The following is a 22,112-nucleotide window of genomic DNA, read 5'->3' on the forward strand; positions in this document are numbered from 1 at the left end:
GGGCAATCAGTTGTGGAGCGTACACTACAACTGATTCATTGAAGGGAGTAGTTGGGAGCCTTGTGCCCAGCAGAGGGATGTAAAAATATCTCAAATAACACACCAAGTGCAACAAATAATATTTTATTGGCCTCATACCCACATACATTATTATAATAATATCTATTTTTGGCAAAGTTAAAGCTTGCTTTTTTGTTTTTGTTTCAACATCGCTCTTAATTCTCGTCTTAGGATTTTTCCAGAAGCATTCTTGGGTATTTCATTTATGAAGATTACTCCTCCACGCAAATGTTTCGCAGGTGATACCTGAAACACGGTAAAAATGCAATTGAATTATTATAGGTACATTACATATCTTGGATGAGTGTCCCATAACGAAACAAAAAGTCGATATCAAAGTTCAAACAATTTCAGATAGCAATTGACTAAAGATTGTACGAAACGTATCAATCCTTAATCTTCATGTCATAGGAGTTTGTAAGTGGCAGATAAAGAAAATTATATGTAGATAATAAATGTACTACGCATTCACAAAAAAGATAAAATCAATTATCCAATTACCCGGTCTACACGTAGGGTATCGGGTACCTGGGATTCCAACACCATCGATGCAAAAAAAATTAACAGTATAGTATACGTCCCACTGCTGGGCACAGGCCTCCCCTCAGTCAAGCGGAGGGGGTATGGAGTATACTTCACCACGCAACGCGCACGTATGTACGATGCCGTAAAAAAACGTAATCTCAAAGTGTAATTAGGTTTGCTGACGTTATTTAAAAAATGAAAGAGCTCGAGCTGATGCAGTCCGAACGGCCGCTGCGATCTTGCGTAATCTAATCTTGTGGTCCCTAAATTTAAAAATCGTTCTCCTAACCTTGCAGCGACGCATTAGACGAGATCGCCTTCAGCAGGTTTATGTCCGAGCAGCGGTACTACGAAGGCCAGCGGCAGCTCACCCGCCGTCTCGTCCGGTAGATACATATTATTATTATTAAATGTTGATCGTTGTATGGTGAGTCACTGACCTTAGAAGCGACGTACTTGACGAGTTCGTCCTCGCTGGGTTTGTGGCCGGGTTGTGGCACCACGAAGGCCAGTGGCAGCTCGCCCGCCGTTTCGTCCGGCAGCCCCACCACGCCACAATCCGCTACACCCTTATGCTGCAGTAACAACGCTTCCAATTCCGCTGGAGCCACCTGCAGTTAAATCAATTAGCTTTTTGTAATTTGTGTTATCTATCTACATAAACGATACGAGGGCTATGATATCCCCAAACACTTAAACAAAAAAATATTTCATTGTGCCGTATTTTTGTGCAAAAATCTACGGAATATGATAATATTTCGTCACTGGAAAGGCAAAAAAAAAAATACGTCTGCCAAAATATCGTAAAATAGAAAATCATGTTATAAACACATCTATCGAACCACCTAGTTGTGTAATGTTTAAAGGACTATATCCGTAGACTATATCATAAAAATAATTGTTTTAGTGAAACAAAAAAATATCCAGTGTAAGTGTTACTCTAGGAAAAAACATACAAAGGAAAAGACAAGTTACACAAATCTCTTTTCAGTACCCTGAAATCGAATTTGAAACAATAGAACATTAAAATTAGTTCTGAATATGCCAGCTTCAAATCTGCATAAAAACTTTGTGTTTAACCAAACAATATTTTTATGATCTAGATCCTTTCGAGTGATTGATTAAAAAGTTGCGATAAAAACAACCAAAAAGTTACTTTGAACGGCTTTTTCTCGAAATGGTCTTTAGGTGCTTACGTAATTTTGCCTTTCTAGTGATAATACGTTTATGAAATAGCATTTATTGCCTCACCTGAAAACCTTTGTACTTTATTAGTTCTTTCAGCCGATCCACAATATAGAAGAAGCCTTCCTCATCGTAGTATCCTATGTCTCCTGTTCTGACGTACCCCTCTGCGTCTATCAGGGCATCACTCGACGCTTTGTCGCCGAGGTAACCCTTCATTCTAAGCGGCGACTTGATCCACAATTCGCCTTCTTTTCTGGGCCCTAATCTCTTCCCACTTTCAATATCGATGACCTATCAAACAATTAAATATTTTAGAGCTCTAATTTAATTTAAATCATACAAGACATTTCAGCATTCTTTGTTAACTGGGCACAAAGGTCAACCAACTTATTTTATGGTAATGAATAGGTAATACATTGTTAAGCATACCTAACTTATTAATTGTGAATAAATAAAGTTTTACAAGGGCGCCACACGCCAGTACAATGCCCATCATCTTAGTGTTCTTCTTTAAGAACACTAACCTACCTTACCTTCATGTTCTTGTTTTTAAACTAACTTCATATTTCAATTTAAAGATAACCTTAAGCCATAACCTTCTAATTATAATACTGTTATATAAATACTATTTACACACCTTTATTTGCATGCCAGGCGCAGGCGTCCCACATGATCCCTCTTTTCCTTTATCAGTTAGATCTACGCAACAAGCCATTGTCACTTCTGTAAGACCGTAACCCTGCCTGATACTTTGTATGCCAGTCCTTCAAAATAGTTCTGGTTAGTATTATATCACACTACATAAATAACACTAACATGCGCCAATTAGAATATATATCTTTTTATTTGATAAAGATGCAAACTGATGAACAAGCTTGTTATGGTTTAACCAAAAGCAATTTACAAGCAAACAAATTAGTAATAAGAAACCTTAACAACTTAATATAACTAAATCTTAAAATTTCACTACAAGCAAACAGCAAATAAATAAGTTTACCTTTTAGCAACTGCATGTTGTATTTCCATAGAGAGCGGGGCTGCTCCACACCAGACCTCGTTAAGCGATGTCAAGTCATACTTGGTCACAAGAGGGTGCTTAGCTAAGAACACAGCTAATGGTGGCACTAAAGTTGTCATGTTTACCTGCAAAAGCATTTTTGAATTTATCAATAACTTGAAGCAGCAATGCCACCACATGTCACATACCTAAATAAGCATCTCTCACTATGTAATGCAACAATGTATATTGTATTGTTCCAATTTGAGTAGTTAAGTGAATTATTTTAACAATGAGAATGTAATAGTGACGCCTATTATGAAGGCATACAAATGAAAATATAAATAGAATTAATAATAAATGCCTGTCCTACAAAAACATTGAGAGTGAAGAAAATAACAAAAAATAGCAACTGTTAAGGTGTACCTTATATTTTTGTATTGTCTCCAAAAACTGTTGCTCCTCAAAGCGTACAAGAAATACAATTTTCACGGGTTTTGATAACAGAGCAAATGAGGTGATAAACCCATATGCATGGAACCAAGGGATCAAAGCCATAGCTGTCTTAACTTCGTGTTTCCGTTTCGCCATCGAAGTCTCAAGGTAGTATCTACAAGAGTAATAATCATGATGATGATGCTTTTCAATTAAATTATTATTTAAAAATGATTTATGCAACAGTATAAGCTAGTTATAAGTTAATACTGTGCATAATAGAAGAGCATTTTACAAATTATAAAAACATCAGGAATGCATTAAATATATTATCTTATCTTAACCTTGTAAGGTCCAGATTTTCAGATGCAATAGTTAAACAATCAAACAGATTTGGATTTGATCAGAAAGGCAACTGGGCCTTACAACCAAAGTATAAATAATAGTAAGGTATATAAATTATATAACAATGTAGGTATTTTTATTTGTCAATTTCTGTATTTTTTACCTTGTATAAAGAAGAACTTTGAAGATAATAAAATACCACAAAGCAGGAAAACAGGTATTTTCCTGGTCTTTGTGAAAAATAATGTATTTATAATTAAACTTACTTCATATGTGCACATAAAGTCAGGAAATTGACATGAGTTAGCTCAACTCCCTTGGGCAGACCTGTGGTGCCCGAAGAACACATGATGGCAACCGTATCATTCATCCCATTTACATCAACAACCTCAAAATCATTGACATTCACATTTTCTTTCACCAAGTCATTGTACATAAGTCCAGGTATAATGTCAAATTCTCCAAATACTATGATTTTTTGTACATAAGGCAGATCTTTACTGCAATCGTGGATGTTTTGAGCAGTGATTGGTGACGTAAATATGAACTTAGGTTTTGTAATGTTAAATACATGGCTGATCTCTCCTGAAACAATGAGAAACAAATTTTGTAGATATAATCAATATTAATAAGCATTAAATATATAAAACAATATTTTAACCTCTCAGCTAAGGTATTACAATCTTGAAGAATTTTTTTTATGTGTCACATTGAAGGGTTGAGTGAAAGTAATGTATACAACCACCCTTTGTAATAGGTACATTTTCAATTGTTTTGATTTCCTTGTTATGTGTACAAATAAGAATTTATATAGATAAATGATCTGACTACCAAGGACTAGTATACTTCTGTTCAAAATATAATTACCTGGAGAGTATGTGACATTGAGTGTAGAGAGCACCCCTCCAGAGTACATAATGGCTAGAGCTGTAACGGTGAACTCAAACCGGTTCTCACTACTGAGGGCCACCACATCATTCTTCTTCAAACCTAGCCTCTGTAGTGCCACTGCTAAGTTCACACTGCTTTGAAGGATTTGGTTGCACGTCATAGACTCCCCGGTATCCGCGCTTATCTAAAATGTTGATAAAAATATTATTTAGGCATTTGCTCTTATAAAGATTAAATAAAATTATTTTAAAATAGCAAAAACCCTACTTTCACAATCTGAGCACAAATATATTGCATGTTACGGGTCTATTATTATCTTACCAGAGCAACTTGGTCGCCGCCCTTCTTCAACCGGTCGAATAGGAACTGCCCAAAAGAAAGGTGAGCCGGAATCGGTTCCTCTTCAGGCCCAAATACCACGTTGTTATTTATTGTCACTGACATTATTATATGATAATATTTAACACTTCCTTTACTTTTCCTATAAGATAGGCAGAGGGAGTTCCTAACCTCACTTCACCAGGTATTAATGATATTGAAAACGTAACTCTTAACTAATAAATAGTCGAACTACTGATAAATAGATAAGCTGAGCTAAAAACAAAAATATGTCATTGGTTTTAAGATAAGACAAATTAAATTACCGCAACAGAGATATTTCGTCGGCAGCGCGCCAGCTAGCTTATTGTTTGTTGTCAGTGTTGCCAACTTTATTTTCACCAGCCCACCAAATGCGGCCGTGCAAACCACCAGAAACCACTAAAACTGAGCGGTCTCTCGAACCACCAGAATTTCACTAGATAAAATACATACATACATACATAAACTCACGCCTACTTCCCACCGGGGTAAGCAGAGACTATAGAATCACTAGACAACCCAAAGCCGAATCAGTGCAATCAGATCGTGGGATGTTTTTCCCCCTCTTTAGCGCCGCGTCGTAGGTAAAGACGTGCTAGAGACAGGGTAAATTATTCAATTATTATTAATAATGATTCCTTAATAATATACCATATAATTTGCACTTAGCAACTGGATCACCAGTGCTTTCGACTATTTGCAACCAATCCCTTAAAACTGGGTCACGTAACCAACAATCACGAAACTTTTGGGTGTACTGTGGCTTAGGCATCTTGATCTTACTCAATCTGAAACTTATTGTATGTATTATGTACTAATAAATAAACTATATTGGTTCTTTCGCTCAAGTAACTCATAAACCATATTCGGTTGTGTTAGTGGTTAAATTCGTCACTTACCGCTAACTGGAAGGACTCTAATCCACTAAAAAATCCACTAGCCACTAAAACTAATATTTTTTCGCCGAACCACATGTCTAAACCACCAGATCTAGTGGAAAATCCACTAAGTTGGCAACACTGTTTGTTGTGGTTTTCCCCGGAGGGTAAGGCAAAGGGAACTATGCCCATACAGCCATGTCTTACGTATTTTTATTTTCTTGATGATTAATAAAATGTTGAAAGGTGATGAATGATTATGATGAAACCTAAGCCCCCACCCTCGGAGTAGACTCCTACTCAAAACCCCAAACGAATTAACTCAAAAGTCCGCATCAATAAACTTTCGAGTTATGAAGTGGCTTCTTGCCACGAAGCGAAAATAGGCAGATACACTTTGTTTATTGAATACTCCGATATAATAACACTCGCGAATGTCTTCTGACTAACTTAATACGATCATTAACCACAAAACACCACGTCGTATTAATTATTTAGATTATTCAATGAAGAAAGCAACTGTCCCGTTCCCGTTTCCCGCCAAAAACCAGCTAGCTCATTTTTTTCCCTTCTATTTTTTTTTCTTTTCCAAACTTTATTTTTTTTCCATAAGAAAAGGCAATGAATCCCAGTCTATTCAGCCATCACTGACCTTACTTAGAAACATGCGAAAAGTAGAATTATCGCTGAAACTAACTAAACTCATTCTTTTTCGTGTTCTCAGGACTACTAGACTCGGTTAGTAATAGAACATCAGCTGGTCTAGTCTAGACCTTTAGCACAACCCGGTCATTCATACAAAACACCGCGTTTTATACAGACACTACACGCATTTGTGTGATACGATTGAAGACTAAGTAAGATCGAGGGGAGTGAGGTATTTTATATGCTGTATAATAATAATGTTTGATATAATATCCTTTTTCCGTGTTGGCGTCGTTAGTAACGAATGCTTGCTGAACTAAATGTACCTACTTCTCTCCCAAAGACTTCTCTAACTAGAGGGTATAACGGTCTCCGTGGTGCAGTTGTTGAGCGTTGGTCCCGGGTTCGAATCCCGATACATATCATAAAAATCACTTTGTGGGTCCTGGTTTGGTTAGGACATTACATGCTAATCACCAGTTTGTTTAAAAGTAAGATGATCCGTGCTACGTAAAGCACGTTAAGTTAAGCCGTTGCCGTTGGTCTCGGTTACTACTTACTGATATAAGTACGTAGTCGTTACATGAATAAAGACAGACTCAATAATAACCCTAATCCGCCTCATAACCTACACGATAGAAGAAGACTAGTGGGCATAGGCTCAAAACAAGCTCAAAATACAAACGCCTGCAAATTTTAAACTAGCAATTATTATGTAGCGACGTCGGAAAAAAATCTGTGAAGGAGCCGATAGGACAAGATCTTGAAGTGAAGGTGATTGACGAGTAGTACATGAAGAACCAGTTCCAAATGGAATAACTTTACTTATATAGACAGAATATATAAATGTGGTAGTATCAAGTAAATGGTATTTATTTATACGAACGTACTACTTAGAATAAGTGTAAAACACGATTGATAGACGCAAGGCGAAGGTCATCAAGTAGGTACGTGTTTACATAGTATTGTATTAGGTAACTTAATTAATACGTTGATAAACGAATTACGTCTTGCTATGAAAAAGTATTTGTTTATCGTTTTGTACTATCTTTTAGTGCATAGAAAATTGTAATCTAATCAGTTATATGGGTTCAATGACAGTCTCCAAGCGATGCAATGTAAATTTCACACCAATAGAAAACCAGTTCCCCGTGTTTATTAAGTCATATTGTAGTTATTGTGGCGTATCCGTGTGTACGAATAATGTTTTAGGTTAGTATACGCGAGATAATTATAGTTATACGTACCTTGTTGATAAGAAATGGAAACAAAACAACTCGTCATACTTACTTAAACAGAATAATCTTTTATAGTCACAGACTAAAGCAGTGTAATTGTTGTTTATAGTGTATATGAAAAAAGTTACAGTGAAATTGTTTTAGGTAGTTGTTTCTTTGGAAGTGTGTTTGTGGGAGAACGAGAGAGTGCCGACGTATGTAGACACAATAAAATACTTTAAGTATAGTAATCAAGCGGAGGCCCGTGTTGATCTATGATAGTAATCGATGAGAAATATTTTAACTGCGCTCAACCACGGAAACAAACAAGATATTGTTATTCATTTTGCGGCGTAGTTTGCGGCAGTAATTTGAAATAAATAAAATTTTGTTATTATTATCATTCGGGCAGTAAAGCAAACAGATGTGGCACCGCGATTTTGCAGGTACCTATAAAGGTATCTGCGGATTTCTTGGAATTCTGCGGAACATAACAAAAAGTTCCGTCAGGGAATGCGATCTCAGTCGTACAACTTAATACAGTCATGTCTGCAGAAAATTAAAAATCTGTTTATAGTATAGGCAATGGAGCAATTTTTTGATGACGACCTCAACATTGAATCCTCAGTCACCGAAATTTTGGAGGTGAAACTTGTATAACTTATACCTAAAAGTACAAACACCTCAAATGACCTCAATAATACTATATTCGGCCGAATATTTTCTCAGTCCAAAATTATTTTACTAACTACATGAACAGCCTAATAGGTACGTCCCACTGTTGGACATAAGTTTCCCTTTAATCAACCGTAGGGGGTATATTGTGTACTACGTACTTAGGTATAATTAAATGAATGCCAATATTTTTATCACTCATACCTACCGTATATTTAATCAAGGCATTAGTGACAAACGATAAGTACTTTTGCAAGATAAACCCAATTGCTTCACAGGCTGAAGCAAGATGAACAAGAAAATAATTGACAATGTTGTACACGGCGGCCCCGCATTGCGTATCCCGGGACATTTGAATTTTGGCCAGCATATCATCGACAAGTTAAGGGAACAATGCGAACGCGAAGGCAAAGTTGCTTTGGTGAGTTGAAAGTTCCAACTTGGAACATAGGATCCTAGGAAACAAGGGCTATTTACGTTGACAAATTCGTCTAGTACTTGCAGCCCTTCAGCCCCGTAAGTGCGCACAGTTACATGAACCAGTATTGCATACCTAGGTTATGTAGGTTTTGCTCACTTTAACAATAAGCTTTTAATCCAAAAAAAATGCAAAATGTATGTAGTAAATTAACACGATAGAGCTGAGTCATGATAATAATTTGATAAATGATAATAGGTAGGTATAGACGAGGTCAGGTACTTGTGGAAATGAGTTACGTATTTGTCTCAAGATACTAAAGTGCTTTGGGGGCGAAGATGGATTTTCAGTTTAATATGTACCAAGTCACAGTATTGTGTTACGATACGTAGAGTATAGATAGGTAACACCGCTAGAGACCTGTGCTGCCTGTGACCTGTGGGATGTCTGTAGTCTCTTTAATGTAACAGCTATTGAGCGTTGGACTCACGATCCGGAAGCCCCGGGTTCGAATCCCGGTGGGACACATATCACAATAATCACTTTGTGATTCCTAGTTTGGTTAGGACATTATAGGCTGATCACCTGATTGTCCGAAAGTAAGATGATCCGTGCTTCGGAAGGCACGTTAAGCCGTTGGTCCCGTTTACTATTTACTGATGTCAGTGAGTAATCGTTACGTGAGCTATTTCAGGGGCCTTTGGCGGCTTAATCATAACCCTGACACCAAGGTTGATGAGGCTGGTATTTAACCTCACAACCCACACGATAAGGAGAAGAATATAAGGTAGGTTAGGTACGTTATATTGTAATATTACAGGTCAACGGCGAGACAGGTCATCAGACCACGTACAGGCAGATCCTACAGGATTCCGTGAACGTGGCGACGGGGCTGCGGCGAGCGGGCGTGAAGCGCGGTGACGTGGTGGCGTTCTGTAGCGAGAACAGAGATGAATACATCGCTACTGCCATCGCAGTCGTCTGCTGTGGCGCCACCTTCACCACTGCCAACTTGCAGTACACCAAAGGTACCTAACTCTTGAACAACTGACTATCTACATGGTGATTCCTGTGAAGTTCAGGTGATCATATGCGACTGTTCAATGTCCTTCCTTTGATCACCCGCGAACATTCACAGACGACGAGGACTAACTGTTTGAGATATTGCAACATTCTGGAGTTTTCAGAAAAAACTATCTAGTTTACTATATAAATTCAATTCATCATTAATGTAAGATAAAATGATAATATGATTTCATACTTGAAATAGGTAACAGCGAATCAATCAACACTGAAATTCACCTACTGCTTACAATAAAGTTAACACACGCTGTCAACAAGTTTCAAACAATCAATATCACGTCAGCGTGTTTCAACAACTGTCCATCTTTATCTTTTCAGATGAAATGATACACATATTAAATATATCTCGCCCAAAATTATTGTTCTGCTCTGAAGCGGCTCTTAAACTGAACTATAAGGCGTGGAAATCTTTATCATTTATCAAGAAAATAATACAATTCAATGGGACGCCTTTGGAGAAGGGAATCGTTCCTTTCAGCAGTATACTAGTCCAGGCCAGTGTGGATGAATTTGAAGCCGATGAGGTGCAAGGATGGACTGATAATGTGTTCATTCTGTACTCCTCGGGAACCACTGGGCTGCCCAAAGGAGTCATGATCACCCATATCAACGCTTTGTACGGACTTGCCAGTATTGAGTAAGTATTTTTAATTATGTCGACTAGACGATTTAGAATAATAGTAGCGAGAAAAAGTAAAGCACCTATATTTTTAAACCATTGTATGACACATTTATATCTCTACTTGTATGTACTTGTACAGGGTGTAAGAGACATCGTAAAAATACTGCGGGGGATGATTCAGCTCATTATTCTAATTTAATATCAAGTGGAATTTTCCATCGCAAAAGTATAGAATTGAAAATAAATTAAAAAAAAACACAAAAAGTACATGAATTTTGCGACGGAGAATTTTTCTTGATATTAAACTCAGAAGTATGGTCTGAATTATCCCCCTCAGTATTCGTTACTTACTAACACCATGTATATTAATGCCATCTGGTTTACAGAGAAAAATCTCCTGGTACAAATGAAGATAGTGTTAGTAGAATACAGACCTTAGTTCCTTGGTACCATGCGTACGGATTGATGTCCACCATATACTACTTGGCAGTTGGAAATTACCTCGTTTACTTCGCTGGATTCAATCCCGTCAAATACCTTCAAGCAATCCAAGAGTACAGGGTAGGTATCTGGTTGCGATCTTATTGAGAACTAGCTCTAATGAGGTTACGGTTGGAAGAATGAATATGTTCAGGATGAGGACTCGGTAGTGTAACGGCATAGTATAAGCAGTAATACTTCGAGTATCAGTTAATACACTCGTCGCGGCTTGACAAGAGCTGTGGATTCGAATCCCGTCTGAATCAGAATTTATCGCTTTCGATTTATTTACTCAGTGTACACTTTTGCATCAGTAGAGGCCCTAGACGTTCTTAAAAAATGTCTTAATACAATTTCAGTAATTTGGCTGCCTAATATTAGTTCACAGGTGGTTTAAATTCAAAAGTTAAACCACAAATCCATACGCTTGACGACGACGAAAATCACACCGTTCTTAGTGCTATATCGATATACTCGTAATTCCATTTGTTGCAGACTAACAAACTTTTAGCAGTGCCGCCAATCGTGGTCTTTCTAGCGAAGGCTCCTATACTAGAGAAGTTCGATCTGTCTTCAGTTACCAGCATTTGGTGCGGAGCGGCCCCGCTGTCGTCCGAGGTTATAGACGAGGCTATGCGACGGTAGGCAATGAAAAAAGTGTTTTGTTTATGAAACTCCAAAAACACAGGATCTACCAGCACCTAGCTAAAGTACCTATGTAACAGAAGAATCGACCGAACTGAACAAACACCAAAAATCCTACCTTAGCTATCAATCTGCAGTTTCTTTCTACAGTTTTTTTTCTCGGCACGATGCGTGGAACAAATTGTTGTTGGCCAATAACGTCAAACTTGTACCTTGATTTGTCGTATAGTTAGTTACGTGTAGACCGTGTATTTGGTTTGTTTCAGCCTTCCTAATTGCAAAGGCATATACCAAGCATACGGCATGACGGAGACCTCACTGTCGGCCACCTCAGACACAGACGACGAGAGGGTCAAGCCTAAGCCGGGAAGCGGCGGATATCCATTACCTGGTGTAAAAGTTAAGGTAAGCTAAGCGAGTCAAATAATACTTAACCATTATCATTTAATTCTGAAATTTTACAAATCCGTACATTAATTTTGAAAAAAAAAAGTCTACAAATACCTCGATTAACTCACACACGCGTAAGTAAGTGTGGTGGACTTGCTAAATTGCTTGATAAATATGATGAACCGCATGCTGACGGAGAAATCTACTAATAAGTAGGTATTTATAATAGTCGGTCAGGTCGGCGAGATGCAGAATTTGAATATATATATTAACTATCAGTCCAGATCAGTAAGATTCGGGGAAGGCAAATATTCTTACTTCATTACTCCACAGGTGGTGGACACAGAAACCGGTCAGAAGCTGGGTCCGAATCAGAAGGGAGAGATCTGCATCAAGGGCCCGATTATAATGAAAGGCTATGCGGGTAACAAGGCGGCTACGCAGGCCATGTTTGACCGCGAAGGGTACCTTAAGACGGGAGACGTTGGTTATTATGATCAGGATGGATGCTTCTTCATTGTCGATCGCCTGAAGGAACTTATCAAATATAAAGGAAGTCAAGTAAGATATTTATTTTTCTATAAGTTACGTGAATTAATATTAAGTAACTAAGAAGAGCGCTCGTTGATGTATTTTGTAAAACTGAAAGACCGTTAACTTAGCTCTACATCAAAACTGCAGTCACAAGTTATTTAAATATTTACGTACCTACTACTACAAGTATACTGGAATCCGATGTTGGATAAAGTGTACCATTATGATGGTGAAAAATCACGTTTTGATGTGATTTTCTTTAACAAAGACTCGCTTTAGTTCCATTAATTTCAATCCGGGTGAAAATTAAACCACGTTTTTTTCTAAAGTTGCATCCGAATGTGATTTAACAAAAAGACGCTCACGTGGTTTTCACTGTAACGCTACGATATGGTACTATCTATAAGATATGGTGTAATGAATGATCCCAGGTGCCTCCAGCGATAGTGGAGAATGTAGTGCTCCAGCACGAGGCGGTGGCTGATTGCGGCGTGGTGGGTGCGCCTGACGTGGCCGCCGGGGAGCTGCCCACAGCGTTCGTCACGCTCAAGCCAGGTGCTCAAGCCACCGAGCATGAGATCATTGAATTTACCAACCAACGGGTAAGTCTTTGTTGTTGAAACTTGCGTGCAACACCTGATACTGTAACGATGTGGCACATGATGGAAAGCAAGGATCTTTGTGGTATAATGACTACTAAATCAGTCGGGATTGAGACCCATTTAAGAATAGCTCTTTTTGGTATTGTCTGGGTGTCTCTACTAATTCACCACTCATGTGTTGGGCTACATTTGCGGCAAATCTACAATACTTCACGTGGAAAAAAAATGTCAGTAGGTATGTTAATTCTAATGTAGCCTAATAGCTTTACCTAATTACTTATGATTTAGTATTATATTGCAGCTGTCTCCCGAGAAGCGCCTGTACGGCGGCGTGATATTCGTGAAGCAGATTCCCAAGAACCCCTCTGGCAAGATCCTGCGCCGCGTGCTGCGGCAGCAGCTGAAGAATATCAAGAAGAGCAAGCTGTGATCAGCTATTAGAATGTAAGAAAATTATATCGCAGGGTGATATGTTGTTTTAGTATAATATACTTAATAAAAATCTTTTTACATGAAAGTTTTTTTTATAACTGAGACGATACTCGTGAACCGAACTTAATTTTAGTTCTTACGGGACTATTTTTAGAGTTGTTAAACTAAAGTATAATTAAGTTCTGTCTGCCGGAATCGTTAACGAAAAATAAGTCTCTGGCATTTTTAATTTATAATTGACTGGAAAACTAGCAAATAATCTAGTTGAAATCTGATGTTGCGCAGTCGGGTAAACAGCTAGGGCTTCTTAACATACCCATCACCGAAAAGTTTATCTAAGTACATCACGTAGGGGCATAAGTAGAGGGTCGCTACAAATTAGATTGATACTCGTTTGCAAGTTTGCTCCACAGATCGTGTTCTCTCGTTTTTCGTCAGTACTGTGACTGAACGAAACATTTATTGTAACAAATCTACACGAGTAACAAAACTATGTTTTTAGATGACCCTAGTTATGTGTGTGTTAGTTATTCGTTAGTTATTAGTAAGTAACCAATAATATAAAATGTTGGTCCATGCCTAGTTCGAGAAATACGACTAAGGGATCGTGTTCCGTCTAATAGTTTTATAACTATTAGATTAATCATAAATAGATTTGTCTAAATAAGTATTATCACTTACTTAGACAAATTTTATAGGAGATGAGTTGGAAATGTTGGAATGGACTTCAACGTTTGGCTCTCTCCAGTGTAGGAGTAATATTAGCCACGAAATCGTGATATGAAATATACAAGCGAAGTCAATTTGTATGGTATTTTTACATTCAATTTCCGCAGTGGGTGGCGCGTTGTTTACCAGTAGGGCTGATCCGACTGTTTATGTCTGATATTATTACGAGTACTACAACTTTATACATTCCAATGTCGGGAAAACTTCTCGATTAGTTCGCTCTAGGGAGCAAATGGCTCAGTCCACCAATTACGGAACTTTATTGTTCTCCTACAAGGGATATTATTTAATTAAGGAGGATTGTTTTCGATTCCATTCTTAAATAGACCGGAATTAATAACGTTTCTAGACTATGTATTTACATAGTTTTTACTATAAGACAACTAGTTAATTAACTAGGAAAGTATACATTGACAATGGAGGCCTATGAACAACCAGATGCCATAAGTAGGTATACTAAATAATAGAACACACCGCGTCAATTCGCTTCACTACGGGATAAACTACCAGGGAACTTAATCATATGCTATTGAAAATACTTATTTGAATTTGAAATATCGGCCACACGCAAGCACTCTCATGCTGTTTTCAAAGCACGTGATTTTTTTATATGAATTCATAAACCGTCTGAGATTCTAATCTGCGACGGAATTATTTAAATCGGGCGTTCTGAAGAACTCTCGCACCCCATAACGATCGAAACTTGTTTGCCGTACCAATCATCCCAAAAGAAGTAGCGATATGGTGTAGGTTTAATAAAGTCCCTCGTCACAGTTTGTCCACATGATTGATAGTAGCCAACGGACAAGTCCTGTGTCACTGCCAGTATGATATTGCAGCGATCCAATTATCCCTAATGGACAAACCCCCCGTGAGTGGGCGACCTGACTTCGGGATGTAGACAAACAATTTATTGAACGTATTATGAACTATCATGTGAACCTGTTTGACGTTACAGCCAACAAACACTTTCGCATTAATAATATTAATGGGGACGGCATTTTGTTTTCTCAGCAGCATTTCTATACTTATTCCGTTAGCTTTGGGAAACTGCAAACCGTTATAAGTAGTCAGGATATAATCTGGGAATATTCTTGTTTCTCTTGGGTATATTTATTAGTAGGGATGTATATAAAGTTACAGAACTGCATTTATACATAGCTTACCTTATTCCCCCAGCGTATACTCAATCTACTTAGTCCAAAATAATTACATTAACCTATTTAGAAGCAATTCCTTTCCCAGGAGCATTAATGCAATCCACTTAAAAACCATTTAGTCCTTCAATACCTTTCAGAAGACACCAGGGACAAGGGCAGATAAATAATAGCATAAGTTACCTACAGGAACATTTTTTTTATAAAACCAGAGTGACTTTCATAACATTTGAGGCGGCTTGAAAGAGAAGTCATATTACTGCATGCTACTGCCTATATTAGTTACACCTACGCCATGCTACGCTAAGCTAAAACCTACTGAATCTAGTTTTTCGCGAACTGATCCGATTATCTATTTAGGGGTAGTGAGTTATTTATTAATAGGTACTACATTTACCTATACACTACGTGTCTCTTGAGACAGTCGATTGATTCAATAACGCCTGGGAGCGATAAAAATTTATTGAAGACATTTACTCTCTAAGTAAACGATATGTAACGAAGTTAAGATGTGTTGTTACCATGATACTATGTAGGTTAATTTACACTTCAAAACAAAACTTTGCACATCCGAATTCCGAATGACGAATCTCTATAATATAAATCAATCAGTAGCGATAAATAAATTTCATCACCTCGACTGACACTCTCGGAAATATGAAGTTTTAGCATATCTCTAGATCTATTTTAGTGCTTCCGCCATATGAATGAACCGCAAAGCACCGCGGGCATCTTCGGCGAGGCATAAAATTGAATACGCGACGTAATGTGGTAACGTTCGTAAATCCGTGACGCGTGTGTGTACTTGTAGTTGATCGGTTTAGCGCGGGAACATCGCGCGGCTCAGTCCGCACTGGACTCCGGGGAGCCGAGCCACTCGTCGCCTGCCGCTCGCGGGGGCTCCACAGTAACGAGGGTCAGAGGACAATGTAGGGATGTCGGTGTGCGGGCAGACGGAGGAGGATAGCGCGTCCGAGGAGCCGGCGGCCGGGGCGCCGCTGCACGAGATGTACGAGCAGAAGGCGGTGAGCAAGGTGGTGCGCGTGCTGACGGTGGTGGCGTACCTGCTGTCGGTGTCGCTGGCCGCCATCCTGCTCTCCGTGTACTACGTGTGCGTGTGGCAGTCGCCGAAGCTGCCGCCGCTCAACGGCACCGGCGACGGCCAGCTCAGCGCGCTGCGGGCCGACGCCGACACGCACCACCATTTCAACCACACCGCACACTCCTACAACAATACGCGTATGTACACATTTTAATTACTTGTTGTGACATTCGCTGTACTTTTGTTTCGCTATCTGTTGTTTATTTAACCCAAGTTGATAGGTACGTTGTGAAGCTTTGGCATGTCAGACTCGCTTATCACAGAACGAACTCCTTGAAATTAGTAAGAACTAACTTGAAAATAATAAATTGATATATTTTAGTCCATAAAATCTTCGACAAAATCAATTAGCAGAGAATGCCTCTCAGGACAGGACACTCACCGAATTAAGACTCATTTTCCGAAAATGTTAACCACGTGTGAGTCCTTTACGTTCCCCATTTGTCCGGCCAAGTAGTAATATGCCGTCTAAATTTATTCACTCACCAAAAAACAGTACATAATATATCACGCTACTTTAAAAATGAATGCGTACATTTGATTTATGTCCAGACTGATGTTTTATTATGCTGCTTTTCGACTTGGGTATCTCGTAGAAGCTGCCTAAAGATTTTTCCGACCAAGTAGTGACCGCCATCAATCACGTCAGGTCAAATAAGTCTAAAGGGTCACGTTGTTCACGTGGTGACCAAGGATGGTTCGGTCACGTAGTCACAAATCAATAATTAGCGAACACTAAGCGTCAGTTAAACATAATAAGCGTTAATTATTATGCTAAGGGGTTATTCAGCTAAAGTGCGGACAAGGTGCCCAAAAACGGCTAAATGTGCTGGTGACTTGCGCTGTTTAATATATTTAGAAGAAAACATAGACACCTAAACAAAAATAATCCTCCTTGTTTTTGTAGCTGTGCTTTTCTGTTTTAATTTCACTTCCAATAATTTATGGTGGTATAAATACACCTACCACGAATTAAAAGCCGAGATCGAACGATTGGAATAAAAATTTGATGGTCTATAAATCGACTCTGATCAAATTGAACTCTTGTTACCAATTCACTATAGCTAAATCCATCTCAATTTTAGAAACTATATAGGCAAAATCGTAATGCAGAACACTATATTTTGTACTTATTTTTTTTACGGTAGGTAGGAAAGCCAATATGAAGCAGTGAGTTATTATCTTAAATGCACTTTTCACTAACACATTGCCTCGACCATTATACACGGCGATACAGTTATCACGTTAATCTAGCAGATCAGATAGCTCAGGTGAAGCGTAGGTGCTCAGTTCATCTTGCGATGGATGTGAACTCTATCATTTTTTCCACAATCTCACCTGATGGTAAGTGACGGTGTGGTCGAAGATGGGTCATGCTTACCTAGAAAGTGCTTATTCACTCTGCGTTGAAGAGGCCCAAGTAGTATTTTTCGGGAAATAGATTCAAACATAGCAATTGTATCCCAGAAGGGGTAGGCAGAGGTGTACAATATATTACACCCAAGTCTCGACAGCTGTGTTTAAATCCCACTTACAAGTGGGGACGCGTCTATTGCCATTAGATAACCGGGTATAAATCGTGGAAAACATGATACTTATCAATTATCTATTCAAATATAAATTATTTATTTTATTGTTGTTCTAAACAATTAAAACTCATAAAGTCGAATTCAGTGTATAAAAGCCCGAACCGGAATTCAAACCTGTGACAATTCTCCGAAAAGGGATAACACAGGTTTGCAGGAAGGAAACAGACTCGCGAGTAGAGGAATCCAAACCTCGCCCTTTCGTATCAAAAAAGAGGAAGCGAAGAGTTCTTACGAGCTGGTAGTCATAATAGAAATTTATTCGTGTTATTGTAACTTTTTTTAACGTTACTTTGTATAAGGTTTGCCTCAGATGGTAAACTACTTGGCCGGATCAATGGGGAGCGGTGGGGCTCACACTCCGTACAAAAAGACAACAGGCCTGAGGCCGGAGCACTTTTGCTATCTACGAATTTGTATGATGGATATTATGAAAAACATGACCTTTTTATTATGAGAAACAGGACAAACAGACATAAGACAAAGGCATAAAACGCAGCTTTATAAATAGGTATATTGTTAAGCAGCAGTCTCTCCCAGGCAAAATAGGAAACACAGTGTAATCCTTGGGGGTTAAAAAGTCCAATTCATCTAAAAAGGCAATTTTCCAATTTGACATTTGCGAATATAAAAGTAAGTGCGCAATTCAAACAAATGCCAAATAGCAATATTGCTTTCTTAGATGAATTGCTTCGGTGTGGCCTTTTTATCCCCCCTTATCAACTCCAAATAACACTAGAATTTTATTTGTATTATATTTGCAATCAGTAATAACTAATAAATAACATATAAGAAATAATTATTTTTTCTAGAATTGTATAAACTTGAAAATATACAGGGTGTTAGTGACATCGTAATGAAAACTGATAATGATTCTAAGTTGATAACACCCATACGTACTTGTAAGGCTACCTGTATATGTAACTAACACTGGTGATGATTTAGCTCATTATTCTCAGTTAATGTCAAGTAGAATTCTCCATCGCAAAGGTATAGAATTGAAAATAATTTTAAAAACACATAAAGGAACATGAATTTTACGACGGAAAATTGCACTTGATATTAACTCTGAATCATGGTCTCAATCACCCCCCTCAGTATTCGTTACGATGTCACTAACACCCTGTATAAAACTGTGTACCCGTTACGCATACGTAAAGGTTATAATGTTCTACCTCTATCCTCCAAGACATCAATCACATCGGGGATGCAAAAAAGAGAACACGCGCCTATTCCTCAATAAAGATGTTTTGCTTTGGTACGTTTCCAAGAGAAAAAAAAAACATTTTCGCGGAGTCACTTTCGCGAGCTGAAGTAGACAACGAAGCGGTTTTCCTTGTAGAATACCTTTTCATTCCAATCAATTGCTTCATGTCCTAGTTATATATCGATTTCTGTCTACCCTATAATGCCGGCAAATGCTGATTAGGATAAGCAGATTACAGCTTGTTACCGGTGGGCTTTACTTCGGCCCTTCGCCGGAAATACCTTACATAAACTTATAAGTAGCTATTATAAATATAAAATAGTGAAACACGTTTACGGTATGCATATTCATGTAGCAATAAAGTGAATAATCCTGACATATCTCTTTCGTACGCTACTATTAGCAGTGTGATTTCAATACACGAGAATTCACGAGAATTTTTAAAGCGAAAAGTCTGTAGATACCTAGCTTATTAGCTCTTATAAATTATTAAAACAGCCCCTTCATCATATATAAGACAGAGGTCTACAGTGTGGTGGCGGAACTCCAAACGTAGGTAAATGTAATATTGAGTTCCTACTAATCTTCTTCTTCTTTTTTTCTATCGTGTGTGTCAGGTGTCAGGGTTACTATTGAGCCGCCAAAGGCCCCTGACATGGCTCATGTAACGACTACTAATATTATAATAATATATAATAATAATTTATCAATTTATAAATAAAAATAATATTTTTTTTATTAATTTATTTATTTATTTTATTTTTTTATTTTTATTTTTTTATATATTTTTATTTATTTTTTATTTTTTTATTTATTGTAATATTTTTTATATGTCGTTAATTATTTCCATGCTACATGTGTTAGGGTCGTACGAGTCTTTGAAATCATGATATGACACAAAGTTACAACAGTGGTATCCATTTCCAGACATAGCAGTAACACAAATTATGCAAATGTGTCCAAACTTGGGTCTTAAACTTGTGTAGTTGTGGGCGAGCTCGGCGCGAAAGGTTTCCTGTAATCCAATTATGGTCTAACCCAATTGTGTCCAAAACTGAACGCCAATTACCTTGTTCTGTTAAGTGTGACGTCTGTCGTCACATACTAATGTTCCAATAGAGTTATTTACCAACTGTGGCACCGAAGCTTTCGATACAATCCACTTAATTAGGTTCGGGTACGAATATAAGCAAATCAAAGAGCGTTTCAATTGAGACATTAAGCTTTTAGTAGGTTAAGAGCATGCGTAAGATTTGCGGTATACCTAGAGCACGTCATACGGTCGACGTCATGCGTCCGCTTACGTAAATATTATGTTCTGATGCGATTGTTAGGAATATACTTATAGTACCTACCTGTAGCTACTAGTCAGTAAGCTCTTGATTAAATAATTAAGTACCTAAATAAATAGAAAATAACGTTGCCTAATAATATTAGTACTTCAGAAACATTCATTTTGAGAGGATCGAAAAGCTTAGTAAAGCACGTACATATTCTTTTGAAACTGGTCGGTTGTTAAGTCATGTTTTACAGATGACTGCGGGCGGGCGGTATCGAGTCTGATAACTTGGATCGTTTAGTACTAATTTATAGCCTAACATCTCGCCCAAAGCAGTTTAATTGGTAATGTTGGTACATCTTATCTCAAAGGTTGGTGAAGTTAATCAATACGTATTTATTCATTACTTCCTCACTCCGCAATTTGAAAGTAGAATAAAAGTATTTGTACATAAAAGGTAAGTATATAATATACGTAGAGTGAAATAGGAGCAACTACTCGTACGTACCGTCCATCTATCTGAAAGCTTTGCACAATTAAAGCTTAAGTAATAATTGAAATTGTTACAGATCCATCTTACGAGCCCCAACATTCCCACAGTTGGACAAAGGTTACATTCTTTTTTAATTTAATATCCCGTATGACGCTCGTTAATATATCGCTCGTTATATAGTCAACTACCGGGGCCTTATTTTTGAGTCGCTCGCTTTTGAATTCGCACGCATAAATATATACCTGTCTCATCTTGCAACTGACAAGCGGTGATGTGCTACGTGAAATAGGTATATTTTGTGACTTGAAGGCTAGCGATTCAAAATAAAGCCCTTGGAGTGATCATGAGGAACGAGTGGTTCAGCACTGCACATCTGCAGGTGCTACGCGGGGTAGGTACCTACTTTTTGCAATTGTTTTTTTTTACACTTTTGCACTTTGTTTTTTTATTGTCAATATATTTTTTCTCTTCCTGCCAGCTGGTTGGGTTTAATTTCTCCAATTTTATAAAAATCCTTCGAAAGCGCCTCGTTCAATTAAAAAAATATCTTTATTTAGTAGGTAACATCTTTACACTTTGAATCGTCAATTTTTACGTAACGAACGTCTCATCCGCCTAAAACTACTGCAGCTACTCACAACCTGTATAGCCGGGGAAAAGAAGCTGCAAGAAAAACCACGGCACAGGGCTCTAGACGTTCTTTAAAAAAATAAAAACATAAAATATTGTTATAGAATTGAGTAATTTAGCTGCAGACAGTTAATCCCATGCATTCATATCTTCTAAATAATCACTAACCTTTTTTCCAAAGTTTCTGTTTAACTACTGTCTTAGGTAACAGATTTGAAAGGAAAATTCTGAAAATCAATGGGAATCTTATTGTAAAAACGTTTACATTGCCCCTTAAGAAATTTCGTGATTTTATGTAATCGACTGACTTGTAAAGCAGGTTTATTTTTATTCCGTTTTCATTTAGTCCTTCTACACATTGCGAGAGACGCACATATCGCGGGCTTGAACCAATATATGGGTAACTCTCTGGCATATAGTACGTGGTGCGAAAGAGACATATCAAGAAAATGTACTTACTATTGTACGCTGACAGCTGTCATTCGCACCATGCTAGAGCTCAATTAA

General features: G+C 37.9%; 2 protein-coding genes across 7 annotated transcripts; one reads left to right on the top strand and one right to left on the bottom strand.

Moving 5' to 3' along the window:
* Positions 1 to 107: 107 nt before the first annotated feature.
* Positions 108 to 16,546, bottom strand: LOC126374996 (uncharacterized). 2 transcript variants are annotated; one of them, XM_050021813.1, is made up of 9 exons: positions 16,373 to 16,546; positions 4,418 to 4,625; positions 3,817 to 4,135; positions 3,197 to 3,380; positions 2,771 to 2,916; positions 2,411 to 2,537; positions 1,837 to 2,064; positions 1,026 to 1,196; positions 108 to 306 (listed from the first exon to the last, which is right to left on the bottom strand). In XM_050021813.1, the coding sequence occupies exons 1-9, from the start codon at positions 16,511 to 16,513 to the stop codon at positions 178 to 180; spliced, it is 1,653 nt and encodes a 550-aa protein (XP_049877770.1). In that variant the 5' UTR covers positions 16,514 to 16,546; the 3' UTR covers positions 108 to 177. The 2 variants fall into 2 exon arrangements, with proteins under 2 accessions (XP_049877770.1, XP_049877771.1); XM_050021814.1 differs by lacking the exon at positions 16,373 to 16,546 and adding an exon at positions 4,763 to 5,122.
* LOC126374997 (luciferin 4-monooxygenase-like) lies at positions 7,168 to 13,500 on the top strand. Of its 5 annotated transcripts, none has more exons than XM_050021817.1 (10): positions 7,168 to 7,271; positions 8,495 to 8,637; positions 9,455 to 9,662; positions 10,036 to 10,354; positions 10,726 to 10,900; positions 11,315 to 11,460; positions 11,731 to 11,869; positions 12,188 to 12,415; positions 12,820 to 12,990; positions 13,292 to 13,500. In XM_050021817.1, exons 2-10 carry the CDS (start codon positions 8,506 to 8,508, stop codon positions 13,418 to 13,420), a joined length of 1,647 nt encoding a protein of 548 aa, XP_049877774.1. In that variant the 5' UTR covers positions 7,168 to 7,271; positions 8,495 to 8,505; the 3' UTR covers positions 13,421 to 13,500. The 5 variants fall into 5 exon arrangements, with proteins under 5 accessions (XP_049877774.1, XP_049877776.1, XP_049877773.1 ...); XM_050021819.1 differs by having other exon boundaries at positions 7,195 to 7,267; XM_050021816.1 differs by lacking the exon at positions 7,168 to 7,271 and adding an exon at positions 7,337 to 7,536.
* Positions 16,547 to 22,112: the final 5,566 nt, after the last annotated feature.

Source organism: Pectinophora gossypiella, chromosome 18 (assembly GCF_024362695.1).
Source record: "Pectinophora gossypiella chromosome 18, ilPecGoss1.1, whole genome shotgun sequence".
NCBI lineage: Eukaryota > Metazoa > Arthropoda > Insecta > Lepidoptera > Gelechiidae > Pectinophora > Pectinophora gossypiella.

What these genes read in the sequence shown, in the direction of transcription:
- LOC126374997 (XM_050021817.1), top strand. Translation starts at nt 8,506, where the DNA reads ATGAACAAGAAAATAATTGACAATGTTGTACACGGCGGCCCCGCATTG. An exon ending in CAACTTGCAGTACACCAAAG is followed by an intron (nt 9,663 to 10,035) that starts GTACCTAACTCT and finishes TTATCTTTTCAG; the next exon opens with ATGAAATGATACACATATTA. An exon ending in TCAAATATAAAGGAAGTCAA is followed by an intron (nt 12,416 to 12,819) that starts GTAAGATATTTA and finishes GAATGATCCCAG; the next exon opens with GTGCCTCCAGCGATAGTGGA.
- LOC126374996 (XM_050021813.1), bottom strand. Translation starts at nt 16,513, where the DNA reads ATGGTGGTGCGTGTCGGCGTCGGCCCGCAGCGCGCTGAGCTGGCCGTC. An exon ending in GCCAGCGACACCGACAGCAG is followed by an intron (nt 4,626 to 16,372) that starts GTACGCCACCAC and finishes TCAACATTTTAG; the next exon opens with ATAAGCGCGGATACCGGGGA. An exon ending in CAACATGCAGTTGCTAAAAG is followed by an intron (nt 2,538 to 2,770) that starts GTAAACTTATTT and finishes ACTATTTTGAAG; the next exon opens with GACTGGCATACAAAGTATCA.